Consider the following 18135-nt stretch of genomic DNA (forward strand, 5'->3'; position numbering starts at 1 on the left):
AGCTGAGTTGTATTCCATTGTGTAAATGTACTATAGCATTTTTATCCACTCATCTACTGATGGGCACTTTGGCTGCTTCCAAATCTTGGCAATTTCAACACTTCAATGAACATAAAGGCACATATATTCTTTCAAATGGATGTTTCAGGTTCCTTTGACTATATTCTGAGAAATAGAATTGCTGGGTCATGAGGCAGTTCCACGAAAAAAAATTTTTTTGAGGTAACTCCACACTATTTTTACAGTGGCTGCACCAATCTGCATTTCCACCAACAATACTCAAGGGTTCCTTTTTCTCCACGCCCTCGCTAACACTTATTTGTTGATTTAGGTAATATCTCATTGTGGTTTTAATTTGCATTTCTCTGAGGATTAGTGATGTTGAACATCTTTTCATATCTCTATTGGCCATTTGTATATACTCTTTGGAGAAGTGTCTATTCAGGTCTTTTGCCCAGTTTAAAATCAGATTGTTTGTTTTCTTGGTGTTGAGTTTTATAAGTTCCTTGTAAATTTTGGATATTAAGCCCTTATTAGCTATATTGATGAATATGTTCTCCCATACAGTGGCTGTATTTTCATTTTGTTGATGGTTTTCTTTGCTGTGCAAAAGCTTTCATTTGATGTAGTTCCTTTTGTTTTTCTCTGCTATGAAAAATGTCCAAAGTTTTATTGCCTATGTTTTCTTCTAGAATTTTTATGGTTTTAAGTCTAACAGTTAAATCTTTGATCTATCTTGAGTTTATTATTGTGTGTGGTGTAAGGAGGTGGTCTAGTTTCTTTCTTTTTCTTTTTTCTCTTTTTGCACATACCAGTCCAATTTTCCCAACACCATTTATTGAATCGACTATCTTTATGCCATTTTATGTTCTTGCCTCCTTTATCAAATATTAATTGACCACAAAGACGTGGATTTATTTCTGGGCTCTCTAGTCTATTACATTGATCTGTGTGTTTGTATGTCTCCCTGGGGTGGTATCACCTCCACACTGGAAAATACTCCATATTCTCCAGGAGGTGGTCGTTCCCTTTACAACTTAGTCATCTTGTTCTTGCGGCACAACTCCTGTGGATTGAAAGTGGTGGGTTATATATTTCTACCACCAGCACAGGCTGTTTTTGTTAGATAGTGAAATCCACAAGGAACATGATAAATTAAAGTTAGATGATCTCTGTTTGGTTCACTCCTGTGTTATTTGAGATTTTTTTCCTTTCAAATTTTACTCTAAGTGATGACACATTTTTTTCATGTATTTTTTTTTTTATTTAGGTCTCATTAAATCTAAAAAACTTGTTGAGCCAGAGGCAGAGGGTATCCGAGGTGAAGGTTTTAAAACTATTGCAGCAACACAATATGAAACGATAATAGCCATGACCAACCTGGCAATAGTAAACTGTCAAATATATGGAAGAAATGCACTTAATCTTAAGGTATGCTAGATCTTTTTAATGACATATTTTGGTGTATTATCAATTATTTTTGCTTTAGGCTTCATCTCGTAGGTTAGTTTGCATAGTATTAAGGGACCTTTCTTGTTACAATAGAGATTTCCCAGAAACACATTAAGATTGCATCTCTAAACATATCTGTCCTAGTTTGCCTTCATTCTAGTTTTTAAAATGTTCATAATTAAAGCAATTATATTGCTTTTTTCATGACCTTGTATGGTTTTTTTAAAAGTGGGAACCAGAATTATTATATTTTTAAGTTATCAAAAATCTTTGGCCTGACCGGGCGGTGTGCAGTGGATAGAGTGTCGGACTGGGATGCCGAGGACCCAGGTTCAAGACCCCAAGGTCACCAGCTTGAGTGCGGGCTCATCTGGTTTGAGCAAAAGCTCACCAGCTTGGACCCAAGGTCGCTGGCTCGAGCAAGGGGTTACTCAGTCTGCTGAAGGCCCGTGGTCAAGGCACATATGAGAAAGCAATCAATGAATAACTAAGGTGTCGCAATGCACAACAAAAAACTAATGATTGATGCTTCTCATCTCTCCGTTCCTGTCTGTCTGTCCCTGTCTATCCCTCTCTCTGACTCTCTGTCTCTGTTAAAAAAAAACAAAAAAAATCTTTGTTCTTTCTGACTACTATAGCACTAGTCTAGCTTTTCACTAAATACAAGCCCAGTATGAGGAGTAACAGTAGTAATGATAACCATTTATTAAGCACTCGCTATGTGCAGAGCAAATGTTACTCTTAAAACTTATAATTCACCAAGTAGGTATTGTAACTTTATTTTATAGATGAGAGCACTGAAGCCCAATAAAAGTAACTTGCATGAGATCACACAACAAACAAGTGGCAGAGCTTGGATTTGAACCTAGAACTCTTTGGCCTCAAAATTTATAATCTTTTATATTAAATTTTATTTTGAAATAAGCTCAAACTCACTCAAAATTTCAAAAATAGGAAAAGTTGCATGGAGAGTTTCTTTGGGCAATTAGGACATTCTAAATGCCTTTGTATACTGGGGAAAGCCAGATGCATGCCCAGGATATGATGGCTTCTCAAGAGACCTGAGAATACCCTAAGTTTTCAACTCTGTTGATCACTTGGTGCAGCACAAGTGGAAAGCAAGGACTAAGGCAGAGTTTTAAATGGCTTATGTATGCATTGAAGAATGTCATTGCATAGAGATAATCTGAAAAAAATATGACAAAAACATTGTTTTCTCTCTCTTTCTTCTTGTGTTCAAAGAAATCTCTACCAAAACACTAACTGAACACAAGCTAACAAATCAGATATTTTAAAGAGAACACATGAAAAAAGAATACAGACATTACAAAAATAGTTTAGAAAAGTCACTAAACAAACCAGCAGCTACAGACCACAAAAAGCAACAAAGACAAACCCTGAAAAGAGGGAAGAATCTGACTTTTAGAATTACTGCAGTTTTCAACAAAAAAATTATAGACTATGCAAAGAAAAATAAATATGTTTTATTCACAGAACAAATGAACAGAAATTACCCAACCAACCATAGATATTGGTCATACTTGGACAATCTTGAAATCAATTGTCTTAAGTAAGCTCAAATAGATAAAGCAAATTATGAAAAAAAAGCCAAAGAAAACCAGGAGACTGGTATGTAATCAGGGATTATTAATAAAGAGATAAAAATTACAAAAAGGAACCAAAAATAAATTCTAGGCCCTGGCCAGTTGGCTCAGTGGTAGAATGTCAGCCCAGCATGTGGATGTCCCAGATTCAATTTCAGGGCACACAGGAAAAGTGCCTATCTGTTTCTCTACCCCTCCCCTTCTCATTTCCCTCTGTCTCCCCCTCCTGTAGCCATGGCTTGATTAGAGCAAGTTGACCCAGGGAACAGAAAATGGCTCCACTCAGGTGCTAAGAAGAGCTCAGTTGCTGAGCAATAGAGCAATGCCCCAGATGGGCAGAGCATCGCCCCCCTACTGGGCTTGCCAGGTGGATCCTGGTCAGGGATGCACATGCAAGAGTCTCTCTCTCAATGAATAATATATAAATAAATAAATAAATAAATAAATAAATAAATAAAATTCTGGAGCTGAAAAATACTATTACTGAAATAAAAATCTCACTGGAAGATTCAAATATAGATTTAGTAGATTTGAACAGGTGTAAGGAAGAATTAAAGAACTGGAAGATAGGCTAATTGAAATTATTATGTATGATGAACTGAAAGAAAAAAAGAGTGGAGAAAAATGAACAGAGCTTAAGACACCTGTGAGACGACACCATTAAATGTTCTGACATATAGATAATTGAAGTCCCCCAAAAAAGTGGAAAGAGGAAAGGGCATAAATAGTATTTGAAGAAACAATGGCCAAAACTTTCACAAATTTGATTAAAGAAATAAATCTATACATCCAATAAGCTCAACAAACTCAAAGAAGGATAAACTCAAAAAAGTCCAACTAAGACAAATTACAAATTGTCAAAAGCCAAAAGCCAGAGACAAACTTGAAAGCAGCAAGAGAGGATGATTTGTCATGTGTAAGGCATCCTCAAAATTAATAATCAGTTTGTCATTAGAAACCATGAAAGACAGAATGGAATGGGATGACATTTTAAAAATGATGAAAGGAAAGCAATCTCTCAACCAGGAATTCTATATCCAACAAAACTTTCCTTTAAAAGCAAATTATTGATCTTAACAAATTACGAATGTGTAGATGATGTTGGGGGAGGCTATGGGTATGTATGGAGGAATATGTGGAAAAGAAAGATATAAAATTAATGAATAACTTTATATCATATGTAATTTAAATAAAAGAGCAAGCTAAACCTGAAACTAAAAGAAAGAAGGAAATAATAAAAATTAGAACAGAAATAAATAAATAGAAAATAGAGATGGAAAAGCAGTAGAGAGAATCAACAAAACTAAAAGTTAGTTCTTTGAAAAGATCAATAAAATCAGCAAGTGTTCAGCTAGACTAAGAAATAAAAAGAAAGAAAATAGAAAAACAAATTAAATGAAAATGAAGAGAATATTATAAATAATTATATACCAACAAATTAAGTACTGTAGATGAACTAGAATAATTTCTAGAAAACACATACTACCAAGACTGACTCAACAACAAATAGAAATCTGAGCAGACCTAAAATAAAGAGATTGAATAAATAATCAAAAAGCTCCCAACAAAGAAGAGTCCAGGACTAGATGGCTTCACAAGTGAATTGTGATTTAAAATTTTTAAGAAAAATGAATACCTGTACTTCTTAAACTCTTTCAGCAAACTAAAAGAAAAGGCAACACCTCTAACAGTATTCTGGACCCAGTCCCACTGTGTGTATTTGCCCAGGGAGAATCCTTACCACCAAGCAATTCTTAGATGCCAGCTATCATGTCCTACAATTTAACTCAATTCTGACACTATCTATTCAGAAATAACATCAGTTTCCACAGGGAAAGCCCTCAGTCCCACAAGACTGCCTTCCATTTTAGACACCAGTCACAAGCCCAGTTTGTTGCCTGTATTTCTAAATGACTAAGCTATAAATCTGAGGTTCCCACAATGCCTTTTTTGGATTTGATTGATTACTAAAATGACTCAGATATATCAAAAAATCTGTTTACTTACTAGATTACTGGGTTATTACAAAGGATATTAAAGAATACAAATCAATAGCCAAATGAAGAGGTACATAAAGATATGAGAAAAGGGTGCAGAGCTTGCATGCCTTCTCCAGGCACCAATTTCCCCAATTTCTCTGTGTTCACTAACTTGGAATCTCTCCAACTCTGTCTTTTAGATTTTTAGGAAAGGTTCATTCCATAGGCATAATTGCTTAATTCATTGGCCATTGGTGATTAAATTAAATTTCCAATGCCTCTCCGCTGCTGGAAGCTGAGAGAGTAGGGACTGGAAGTTCCAACTCTCTAATCCCATGGTTATAGTTCTGGCAACCAGTCTCCATTCTTAGATGATTTCCAAAAGTCACCTGTTAACATAAACTCAGTTGTGGTAGAAAGGGGCTTTATTATGAATAATGAGACATCTATCTTATCTTTATAGCTCTGAAACAATTTCAGGACCTGAAGACAAGAGACTAAGTATTATAATAAAAGATGCATCCATTGCTCTTATTGCCCAGCGAATTCCAAAGGTTTGGGGTGCTGTGATCCGAGAACCATAGCTGAAGATCAAATAGCTATATATAAGAGTGACCAAATATATCTTTCTTATAAATCAAACTGTCACAACCTCTAACATATTCTATGTTGTCAGTGTAACCCAGATACCAAAGAAAAAGACACCACAAGAAAACCAGACCAATATTCCTTATGAATATAGATGAAAAAATTCTCAGAAAAATACTAGCAAATTGAATCCAAAAAAATATTAAAATAATGACCAGGGAGAATTGGACTGATATCAGAAAAATGGTGGCATGAGAGATACTCCCAATTTCTCCCCTTGAAATTTCAACAAATTGAATAGCTATAATGCAGAGAAGGAGCCCCAGGTGTACCTGAAATATCCACACACCCAATAGGCAGAGGTTTGATTGGGTGAGAAGGTGGGTAGAAGATAGGATCTGCTCCTGGAGGCCAGAAGTTGAAGGACCAAGTTTTTCTCTTTCTTCACTGATCTGAGGGGGGGAGGCACTTTTAGCATGGGTTTTGTTTCAGAGCCAGGAGAAGAAAAGAGACTGAGGAGCAGAGGGGAAGGAGCTGAATTAAGGCGAGTGCACAACCAAGAGCAGGAGCATGCCAGTTCCCAAGGTCTGCCTGCATCACTGGGCTCCACTTGCCATTGCAGGTGCTGGGCATGCACACAGCCTGTGGTGTGCTCCTGAGATCTGCGTGTGAATAGCCTGGGGAGATCAGTCTTCACGGCGCTGAGGCATGCTAGGTCTGCCCATGCTTGACCCATGGAGTTTGGCCTGTGTGGTGTGGAGGTGTGCCAGTCCTGCTCCCAAAGCTCGGATTGAGGGGTGGGGGAGCCTGAGCGCCTTTGGCTCCTGGCACACAGCCCCTGCCCTACCCACGGGCCACACTTTGAGTGATATTAGAGGAAGGACCAGGCTGCATCTCCTGCAGCCTCCCAAGTCCTGCATTGCTCCCCTTGCTGTGCGAACAGTGGCAATAGTGGATCCCTCAAAGTCTCTGTGCCATTCTCTCCTCTGAGAGGCAAAGCTGCCCAGTGTTTGATCCCCTGCTCTGTTGAGATGTGGGGAGAGGCACACAGAGACCTGAAACCGCCATTGCTAGAGTCATAATATTGCAAAGCCCTAACAAACAAATCCCTCCCACCAATGCAACTGTGACCCTGTCTACATCATTAAAACAGTGATGCCTCAGCAGAACTCTGCCCAAGAACCTCACAGAGTCAAAACTTGTAGTACATCTGCTGGGAAAAGGGAAAAGTAACCTCTCAAAACTGGAAAATACATTTTTCCTTCTTTCCTTTTTCTTCATTCTCTTTTTCTCATTTGAACTTCATTATCTTTAGTTGTTATATTTTTTATTCTTGTTTTTTTTGTGTGAGGGTTCCGTTTCTGACACTTTCTCTTTTACTGTTTTTCTCTCTCTTCCCTTTTCTTCTCCTTCCTTCCCCCCCATATGAACTTACTTTTATTTCAAATTGTTATACATTTAGGCTCATATTTTTGTAGTGCTTTGTTTTTTATTTCATTTTTTTTCATTTTTCTCAGTTCCTGCTCCTTGTTTTCTGTAGTTTTTGTTCTTCTTATCGTTATTTACAGAATTTTAATTTTCCAATGTATTTCTTCCATTTTTATTTTTATTATCTCTTGTTAGTGTTATTAACAATACCACTCTCAAATTCCATCAAAGAAAAAATAAATCAAATATCACAGATACACAAGACAGAGATGTAGCTCAGATAGATGATGAAAAATCTCCAGAAAAACATCTCAATTACATGAAAACCTTAAAGATAAATGACAGAGAATTCAAAATTGAAGTTCTAAACATACTCAATGAGATACAAGAAAACACTGAAAGGCAATTTAAGGAGCTCTAAAAACAAATTAAGGAACAAAAAAGAGTACTTCACCAAAGAAATGGAAACTATAAAAAAGAACTAAACAGAGATGAAGAACTCAGTACATGAACTGAAAAGTGAGATTGCAAGCTAAGCTAATAGAATAGGCCAGATATAGGAGAGAATTAGTGACACTGAAGAGAGGCACCTAGAGATACTACAGAGAAAAGAAGAGAGAGGCTCATGAATTAAAAAAAAAAAAAGAAATAGTCTGACTCCATCAGAAAGAGCACTATAAGAATAATGGGTATATTAGAAGAAGAGGAGGAGGAAAAGGGAATGGAGAGCATATTCAAACAAATAATCAATGAGAACTTTCCAAGCCTGTGGAAAGAGTTAGAGCCTCGAATCCAAGAAGCAAACAGAACACCAAGTTACCTCAACCCAAACAGACCTGCTCCGAGGCACATTGTAATGAAATGAGCACAAATCAATGACAAAGAAAGAATTCTCAAGGCAGCTAGGGAAAAGAATGTAACTTATAAAGAAAGCCCATTAGATTATCATCAGATTTCTCAGCAGAAACTTTACAAGCCAGAAGAGAGTGGACCCTACCAGTTAAAGTACTGAAAGGGAGAACTACCAGCCAAGAATACTATATCCATCAGAGCTATCCTTCAAATATGAAGGTGAAATAAAAACATTTACAGACTTAGAGAACTGAGGGAATTTATCACCAGAAAGCCTTTAGTACAGGAAACACTAAAGGGGGTTATCTGACCAAATACAAGGAACAAAACAGAACAAAACTACAAGTAAAAGCTCTAACAACATCACAATAAAAACAAGGATAATCTGTGACAATAACATAAAAAGGAAGAGGACAAAGATCAGCAGTAGTAAAGAAGGAAGGAGTGCAGAAGCACTCATGAGATAATGGACTCGAGTAAATATGATAATTTTTCTTTTAATAACCTAATGGTAACCACCCCCCAAAATGCCACTACTGAAACACATAGCTTAAAAAAAGAAGAAACAGAGGAAATAAATATGGAATACCACCAAACAAAAACAAATAACAGAAAAACAAAAGAGAAGAACTGAACAAGACACAGAACTATCAGAAAGCAATATATAAAATGGCAATAGGAAATCCTCAAATGTCAATAATTACACTAAACGTAAATGGATTGAATTCACCAATAAAGAGGCACAGAGTAGCTGATTGGATCAAAAAGCAAAACACAACCATATACTGCCTTTAAGAGACACACCTAAGCTACAAGGATAAAAATAGATTCAAAGTGAAAGGTTGGAAAATGATTCTCTAAGCAAATAATATCCAAAGAAAAGCAGGTGTAACCATATTCATATCTGACAATGCTGACTACAAGACAACAAAGGTAACCAGAGACAAAGATAGCCATTTTATAATGAAAAGGGGACATTATATCAAGAAGACATAATACTTCTTAATATATATGCACCAAACCAGGAAGCACCAAAATATATAAGACATCTACTAACTGATCTAAAAATAGAAACTGACAAAAAATACAATCATACTTGGAGATCTCAACACACCATTGATGGTTCTAGGTCGTTCATCCAAACAGAAAATCAATAAAGAAATATTGGCCTTAAATGAAACACTAGAACAAATAGACATCTCATCTCAGGACATTTCATCCCAGGATGTCAGAGTATATATTTTTCTCCAGTGTATATAGAACATTCTCAAGAATTGACTATACATTGGGCCATAAAACTACCATCAACAAATTTAGAAAGATTGAAATTATACCAAGCATATTCTCTGACCATAAGGCTTTGAAATTAGAATTTAACTGCAAAAAAGTAAACAAACCCACAAAAATGTGGAAATTAAACAACATACTTTAAAAAAATTACTGGATCAAAAAAGTAGTAAAAGCAGAGATCAAAAGACATATATACACAATCAAAAATGACAACACGACATATCAGAATTTCTGAGATGCAGCAAAAGCAGTAATAAGAGGGAAGTTCATATCATTACAGGCTTATATCAAAAAACAAGAGAGAACTCAAGTAAACAACTTAATGTCACATTTTAAGGAACTAGGGATAAAAAAGAACAAAGGCATCCCAAAACCAGCAGAAAAAGGGAAATAAAAATTAAAGCAGAAATAAATGAGAGAACAGAAAAACTATAGGAAAAATTAATACAATAAAGAGCTGGTTCTTTGAAAAGATCAATAAAATTGACAAATCTCTGTCAAGACTCAATAAGGAAAAAAGACAAAGGACTCATATAAACAAAATCTGAAATGAAGGAGGAGAAATTATCACAGATATCATAGATATACAAAGGATCATTGTAGAATACTATTCAAAACTATGTGCCACCGAATTCAACAACTTAGAAGAATTGTATAAATTCCTAGAAATATACAATCTTCTTAGACTGAGTCATGAAGAAGTGGAAAGCCTAAATAGACCCATAAGCAGGGAGGAAATGGAAACAACTATCAAAATCCTCCCCCAAAACAAAAGTCCAGGACCAGATGGCTACACTAGTGAATTCTACCAAACATTCATAGAAGATTTGGTTCCTATCCTTCTCAAAGTCTTTCAAAATATTGAAGAAGGCCCTGGCCAGTTGGCTCAGTGGTAGAGCGTCGGCCTGGCATGCAGAAGTCCCAGGTTCGATTCCCGGCCAGGGCACACAGGAGAAGCGCTCATCTGCTTCTCCACCCCTCCCCCTCTCCTTCCTCTCTGTCTCTCTCTTCCCCTCCCGCAGCCGAGGCTCCATTGGAGCAAAGATGGCCTGGGCGCTGGGGATGGCTCTGTGGCCTCTGCCTCAGGCGCTAGAATGTCTCTGGATGCAACAGAGCGACGCCCCAGAGGGGCAGAACATCGCCCCCTGGTGGGCATGCCGGTGGATCCCGGTCGGGCGCATGTGGGAGTCTGTCTGACTGCCTCCCCGTTTCCAGCTTTGGAAAAATGAAAAAAAAAAAAAAGAGTATAGAAAGGAAGTACCTCAACATAATAAAGGCCATGAATGACAAAACATCAGCTAATATCGTACTAAATAGTAAAAAAACTGAAAGTTTTTCCTCTAAAATCAGGAACAAGACAAGGTTTTCCACTCTCTCCACTCCTAGTCAACATAGTACTGGAAGTTCTAGACAGAGCAGTCAGGCAAGAAAAATAAATAAAAGGTACTCATATTGGGAAAAAAGAAGTAAAGGTTTTACTTTTTGCAGATGACATGATCCTGTATATAGAACACCCCAAAGACTCCAAGAAAAACTATTAGAAACAACAAACCAATACAATAAGGTCACAGGATACAAAATTAATATACAGAAGTCTATTGCTTTAATATATGCCAACAATGAAACTTCAGGAAATGAACTAAAAAAAAAAAATAATCCCTTTTACAGTTGCAACAAAGAAGATATTATACCTAGGGATAAACAAAGCAAAGAATGTAAAGGACCTATATACTGAAAACTACAAAGTATTATTAAAGAAAATTGAAAAAGACATAATGAAATGGAAAAATATCTCATGTTCTTGGGTAGGAAGAGTAATTATAGTTAAAATGGCCATATTACCCAAAGCAATATTCAAATTTAATGCAATTTCCATAAAAATTCCAATGTAATTTTTAAAGAAATGAAACAAAAAATCATGGAACCAGAAAAAAACCCGAATAACCAAAGTAATCCTGAGGGGGAAATATGAAGCTGGAGGCATTACAACACCTGACATTAAATTATACTACAGAGCCACAATAATCAAAACAGTGTGGTATTGGCAGAAAGGTAGACACAGAGACCAATGGAACAGAATCAAGAGTCCCAAAATAAAACCATATATTTATAGGCAAATCATCTTTGATAAAGGAGCCAAAAACACACAATGGAGAAAAGAAAGCCTCTTCAATAAATGGTGCTGGGGAAATTGGAAAGCCACATGCAAAGGAATGAAATTTGACTACAGTTAGTCCCCTTGCACAAAAATTAATTGAAAATGGATCAAAGACCTAAATATAAGATCTGAAACTATAAATTACATAGGAGAAAGCATAGGAACTAGACTCATGGACCTTAGCCATAGAGAACATTTTATGAATTTGACCCCAAAGGCAAGGGAAGTAAAGGCAAAAATAAATGAATGGGACTTTATCAAACTAAGAAGCTTCTACACAGCAAAAGAAACTGACAACAAAACAGACAGCCAACCAAATGGGAAATGATATTTGCAAACAACAGCTCAGATAAGGGGTTAATATCCAAAATATACATAGAACTCACAAAACTCAGCAACAAACAAGCAAAAAAAAAAATGGATAGAGGACATGAACAGACACATCTCCCAAGAAGAAATACAAATAGCCAATAGATGTATGAAAAGCTGCTCATCTTCACTATCTAATAGAGAAATGTAAATCAAAACTACCAATGAGATACCACTTCACACTTGTTAGATTAGCTTTTTTTTTTTTTTTTTTATTTATTTATTTTTATTTTATTTTTTTCATTTTTCTGAAGCTGGAAACAGGGAGAGACAGTCAGACAGACTCCCGCATGCGCCCGACCGGGATCCACCCAGCACACCCGCCATGGGGCGACGCTCTGCCCACCAGGGGGCGATGCTCTGCCCATCCTGGGCGTCGCCATGTTGCGACCAGAGCCACTCTAGCGCCTGGGGCAGAGGCCAAGGAGCCATCCCCAGCGCCCGGGCCATCTTTGCTCCAATGGAGCCTCAGCTGCGGGAGGGGAAGAGAGAGACAGAGAGGAAGGCGCGGCGGAGGGGTGGAGAAGCAAATGGGCGCTTCTCCTGTGTGCCCTGGCCGGGAATCGAACCCGGGTCCTCCGCACGCTAGGCCGACACTCTACCGCTGAGCCAACCGGCCAGGGCAGATTAGCTTTTATCAACAAGACAGGTCATAACAAGTGTTGGAGAGCATGTGGAGAAAAAGGAACCCTCATTCACTGTTGGTGAATATATAAATTAGTACAACCACTATGTTGTACAACCATATGTTGAAAGTATGGAAGAAAGTATGGTGGTTCCTCAAAAAATAAAGAGTAGAACTACCTTATGCCCCAGCAATCCCTCTACTGGGTATATACCCCCAAAACACTGGTACGTAAAGACACATGCAGCCTCATGTTCATTACAGCATTATTCACAGTGGCAAAGACATGGAAACGACCCAACATACCCTTCAATAGAGGATTGGATAAAGAGGGTGTGGTACATGTATACAATGGAATACTACTCAGCCATAAGAAATGATGACATAGTATCATTTACAACAACATGGATGGACCTTGATTAACATTATACCTCATGAAATAAGTAAATCAGAAAAAGCTAAAAGCTGTATGATTCCATACATAGGTGGGATTCACAATTGAGACTCATGGACATAGATAAGAGTGCAGTGGTTATCAGGGGGAGGAGGAAGGGGGGAGAGGGGGGAGGGGAAGGGGTATGAAGAGGGACAAATATAAGGTGACAGAGGATGATTTGACTTTGGGTGATGGGTATACAACACAATTGACTGTTCAAATTATGTGGAGATGTTTGCCCAAATTGACCAATGTCACCCTGCTAAATTTAATTTTCTAAATTAAAAAAAAATTTTAATGACCAAGTGACATTATTCTTGAAATAAAGAGTTTTATATAATAAAATCAATGTATTAAAACACATTAGTAAGAGCCTGGCTGGTTGGCTCAGTGGTAGAGTGTTGGCCTGGTGTGTGGATGTCCTAGGTTCAATTCCCAGTCAGGGCACACAGGAGAAGCACCCATCTGCTTCCTCAACCCTCCCCCTCTTCTCTCTCTCTCTCTCTCTCTTTTCTCCTCTTGCAGCCATGGCTCGATTGGAGCAACTTGGCCCTGGGCACTGAGGATGGCTTCATGGCTTCCACCTCAGGCGCTAAGAGCTCGTTGCTGAGCAACGGGAGCAACACTCCAGATGGACAGCATTGCCCCCTGGAGTGGGTTTGCCAGGTGGATCTCGGTCAGGGTACATGTGGAAGTCTGTCTCCCTGTCTCCCCTTCTCTCACTGAATAAAAAAATTAAAAATATTCCACATATAAATAAGATTGTATGATATTTGTCTTTCTCTGCCTGGCTTATTTAATTTAGCATAATAATCTCCAGGTCCATCTATATTGTTGGCAAGGGAAGGGTTGTTGGAGACAGGCTCAGTGCTCAGAAGAGCTGCTTCCCTAGTTGCTAAGTGTCCTGGAAACCTTTAGAGCTTAGGAGAAAGAAAAGCAAAGATACATACCTGAGGAAAGAAGGAGGGAAGGCACTAGTGTGCTTCAGAGAGAGAGAGAGAGAGAGAGGAAGAGAGAGAGAGAGAGCATGCACTGGGTCCTTTGCCCTAGGGGTTTTTATCTGTTTTCTAAAGGCAGGAATATTAGGGGAGATCTCTAGAGGATCTCTATAGAATATTTATCAGCTTTCCAGGTGTGTCCTTTCAGGGTCATGGTCTCTACTGATTGGTCCGTGCTAAGGTAGGGAGTCATTAGTCATTGCTGAATGCTTAAGGGAGTGGTGGTGCAAGAGAGAAGGAGGCAGGTGAGTCAGGGTGCTGGCTGAGGCCAGTTGGCAGCTCTCTGGGTCAGTTTGCCGTCCCATTTGCCAAGGAATTTTTCTGGCTTATTACTATTTTGCCTCAGAAGTAGACATGAAAAAACCCAGGTGGTGAAAAGGAAAATTAAAGATAAAGTATATATAATTTTTCATATTTCAACAAGTAGTGAAGACTCAATAATATGTTTGCTCATTTTTAAAGTGCCTGTCTCACACACATCACTATACTTATTACATGCACAAATACTAATGTTTCTATCTTTTACATATTTAAGAAATTATTATCATAACAAACTAATTTGAACAAATGGAAGATGAGTATGGGCTTGTTAGTATATTGTGTCAATCATTGTCACTCAGAATATGTGAATTTTAAAATCTTGTATAAAGTATTTTGTGCATTCTTAATAACTAACCCCTTATCTCATGTCACTTTATTTTAGGGCTTTTTTATCCTGAATTGTCCAGACTTAACACCTTTGGCTTTTCAACTGATATATCTTAACTTATCATTTAATGATATCAGTTCCTTTCCCACAGAAGTAAGTCCATTTTTATTATTGTATACACTGGGATAACTTTTACTATGAATAATAATTATAATAAAAAATAGATACTTGATACCTTGGAGTTACTATAAAGTAAACATATTTTGAGTTGCATCCAAAAAGGCTTATTTTTAGAAGTACAAAAAGTACAGTACATCTTTCTTAGGAAGTCCCATGACATAATCCTCAAAGACTATGTTATAGTCAGGCTCTCAAAAATGTTCTCATAATTGTACAATGTATATTAAATAATTTATTCTTCCTCCCTTCTGTATAGGTAATTTGGCTCACTTTCATCACCTCACAGTTGCTTCTATGTCTCATTAACTAAATTAACCTTCTAGGACAGTGCCTCTTCTCTATGTTGATAATAGTAATGGTTCCAGAAGGATAAGTGTTCTCCCTCCACCTATGTATTATGTACTTGGGTGTTTTCTCATGTTATTGTCTCTGATCACAATTTATCTGCTACCTGGTTTTTACTTTTATACAACTCTTTTAAAAGATGGCAATCTTTCTTGAGGGTTTTCTCTTTAAGCCTTCCAAGAAAGGATCATTATTTCATGATTCTGGTGCATTCCTAAACTCTGAAATCAGCTCTAAGAATAAATGAGCATTTTAAAAAATAATAATGTATTGTTAGGTCTGTAACATATGTGGATGTAATACATAAAAAAATTGTGCAAAAAAGAGGAACAGGGACTAGAGCTATTTAGGAACATTTTCATATCTCATTGGAATTAAGTTAGTGTAAATATGAAGTAGATTCTGATAAGATGTATACTACAACTCTTAAAGCAATCACTAAGAAAATAACTCGAGAATATGGTGAAAAAATTATTAAAGCAATTAAAATATTATACTAGCAAATATTCAGTTGTGGCAAATGAAGCCAGTAAAAAGAGAACAAATAGAACATATATATAGAAAACTATATGAACTGTATGTAAAATGGTGATGTGAATCCAGCATGTCAATAATAACATTAAATGTGAATACTTTAAACAATCCAAAGATACAGATTGTCAGACTGAATATAAAATCAAGCTCCAATGACATGCTTTCTACAGAAGATACACTTAAGATTAAAAGACACAAAGAGGTCAAAGGTAAAAGTATGAAAAAATATATATCATGTAAACAGTGATCATAAGAAAGCTGGAGTGACAAAATGCATTTTAAAACAAAATATTTACTAGAGATAAAGAGGGACATTTTGTCAATCTATCAGGAAAATATATTTACACATATATATGGCCCCTGAATACAAACACTGAAAGGAAGAAATTAGAATTTGAACAATAATAGTTATAAGCTTCAATACCCCACTTTCAATAATGCATAGAACAACTAAGCAGAAGATCAACAAATAAATAGAAGGTTTGAACAACACTATAAGTCAACTCAGACCTAACAGACATCTTTAATAGTGTTTTTCAACTGCTGGTCTGCGGAATGCTGCTAGTCTGCCAGAAATTTTGAGCTGGTCTGCTTAAGAGTTAACCACACTGATGTTATATGAAAATTATGAACCCAGTGATTTTAGTTGAATTCACTTATGATCGGGGTGATTGCCACTTATCATCCTATATCATTGATGAAAATACTATTGAGATTGTCTTAGGTATCTCTGGAACTTGTAAGCTTGTTCAAACAACCTTTTTTTTACCATGCAAAGCAAAAAATATTCAGACAAATGTATGTAGTATTCAATTCTTTGTACATTTGGAGTTCAGAAATCAAGTACCAGCTTGTACCATGTTGCACTGTTATGCGCAGTAAGACACAACTTTATTTGTTGTGTGTTTCCATTTCTGGTCAGCTCAATCACTGGTCCCCAAGTGAAAAAAGGTTGAAAACCACTGACCTATAGAACATGTCTACCAATAACAGCAGAATGCCTATTTCTCAAATTCACATAGAACATTTTCTAGGATAGACCATATATTGTCACAAAGTAAATCTTGATACACCTAAACAATTAAAAATTACAAAGTATATTTGTGGCCACAATGGAATGTAATTAAAAATCAATAAAAAATTTGGGAAAATATGAAAATTAAGCAACACAGCCTTAAAGAACCAATGATTCAATAAAGAAATCAAAAAGGAAATTAGAAAATATTTTAAGATAAATAATGAAAAGACAACATACCAAAGTTTATGGAAGCATCTACAGAAGTGCTCAGAGGGAAATTTATAGCTATAAATATTTATATTCAAAAAGAAAAATCAATAACCTAGTCTTTCATCTTAAGCCATTTTTAAAAAAAGAGCAAACTAAACCTAAAGAAAGAATAAGGAAAGAGATAATAAAAATTAGTACAGAAATTAGTGAAATTAAGAATAAAAAAACAAGAGAAAAATCAACAAAACCAACAGCTGATACTTCGAAAGATCAACAAAATTGACTAACCTTATATTGATTGATCAAGGGAAAAGAAGACCCAAATTACTAAAATTAAGAATGAAAGAGAAGACATTACTACCAACCTTACAGAAATAAAAAAATATTTTAATGGAACACTGCAAATAATGGTAAACCAACCAAATAGATAACTTTGATAAAATGGACACAAAGCTAGAAAGACACAAGAGTAGACTCAAGAAGAAATAGAAAAGCTGAATGGCTCTAAAAAAGGAAATAGATTAATAGTAACTCAAACTTTTCACGTAATCAAATGTCCAAACAATGTGGAGATGTTTTCTCTAAATCTATGTACTCCAGTTGACCAATGTCAGTCACCCTGTTAAAATTAATTGTCTAAATTAAAAAAAAAAAAAAAAAAACTTTCCACAAAGAAAAGTCTAGGACCAGATAGATACATTGGTGAATTCTACCAAATATCTTAAGAAGAATTAACACCAATCCTTTATAAACTCTTCCAAAAAATAGAAGAGAAGGAAAAACTTTCCAACTCAAAGTAGGAAACTAGTAATATGCTGATACCAAGACTAGACAAAGATATGGAGAGAAAAGAAACTACACAACATCTCTTATGAATATAGACGCAAAAATTCTGAACAAAATGCTAGTGTCTTTACAACATAACCAAGTGACATTTATCTCAGGAATGCAAGGTTGAATAAACATACAAAAAACAGGCAAGGGGATATACCATTTTAATATAGAAAAGAGGGGGGAAAACCATACAATTATCTCAATAAAGACAGAAAAACAATTTTACAAAGTTCAGCATCCTTTCATGACAAAACTCAACATTTAGGAATAGAAGGGGATATTTTCAACTTGATAAAGGGTGTCTACAGAAACTTTACAACTTATATCATATTTAATGTTGACTCAAAGTTTTTCTCCTAAGATCAGGAACCAGATGAAGGTGTCTACTCTTGCCACTTTGTATTCAACATTGTACTGGGCTTTCCAAAGTCAATCAAGAAAGAGAAATAAAAGGCATTCAGATTTAAAAAGGAAGTTAAAACTATCTCTGTTTGTAAATGACAGTCTCCAAAATTCTAAGGAATTCACACACAAAAAAAATTAAAGCTAATGAATGAGTTCAGCAACAGTGTAGTGTACAAGATCA

At 36.3% G+C, this 18135-nt stretch overlaps 1 protein-coding gene across 1 annotated transcript in view; it reads left to right on the forward strand.

The window, feature by feature from the left end:
• Window positions 1-18135, forward strand: part of LRRC63 (leucine rich repeat containing 63) — a 36085-nt gene that overhangs the window by 5160 nt on the left and 12790 nt on the right. The window contains exons 5-6 of the mRNA XM_066380986.1: window positions 1271-1431; window positions 14483-14581. Coding sequence (XP_066237083.1) covers window positions 1271-1431; window positions 14483-14581 — 260 coding nt within the window. The remainder of the gene's footprint in view (window positions 1-1270; window positions 1432-14482; window positions 14582-18135) is intronic.

Source organism: Saccopteryx leptura, chromosome 4, assembly GCF_036850995.1.
Source record: "Saccopteryx leptura isolate mSacLep1 chromosome 4, mSacLep1_pri_phased_curated, whole genome shotgun sequence".
NCBI classification, from domain to species: Eukaryota; Metazoa; Chordata; class Mammalia; order Chiroptera; family Emballonuridae; genus Saccopteryx; species Saccopteryx leptura.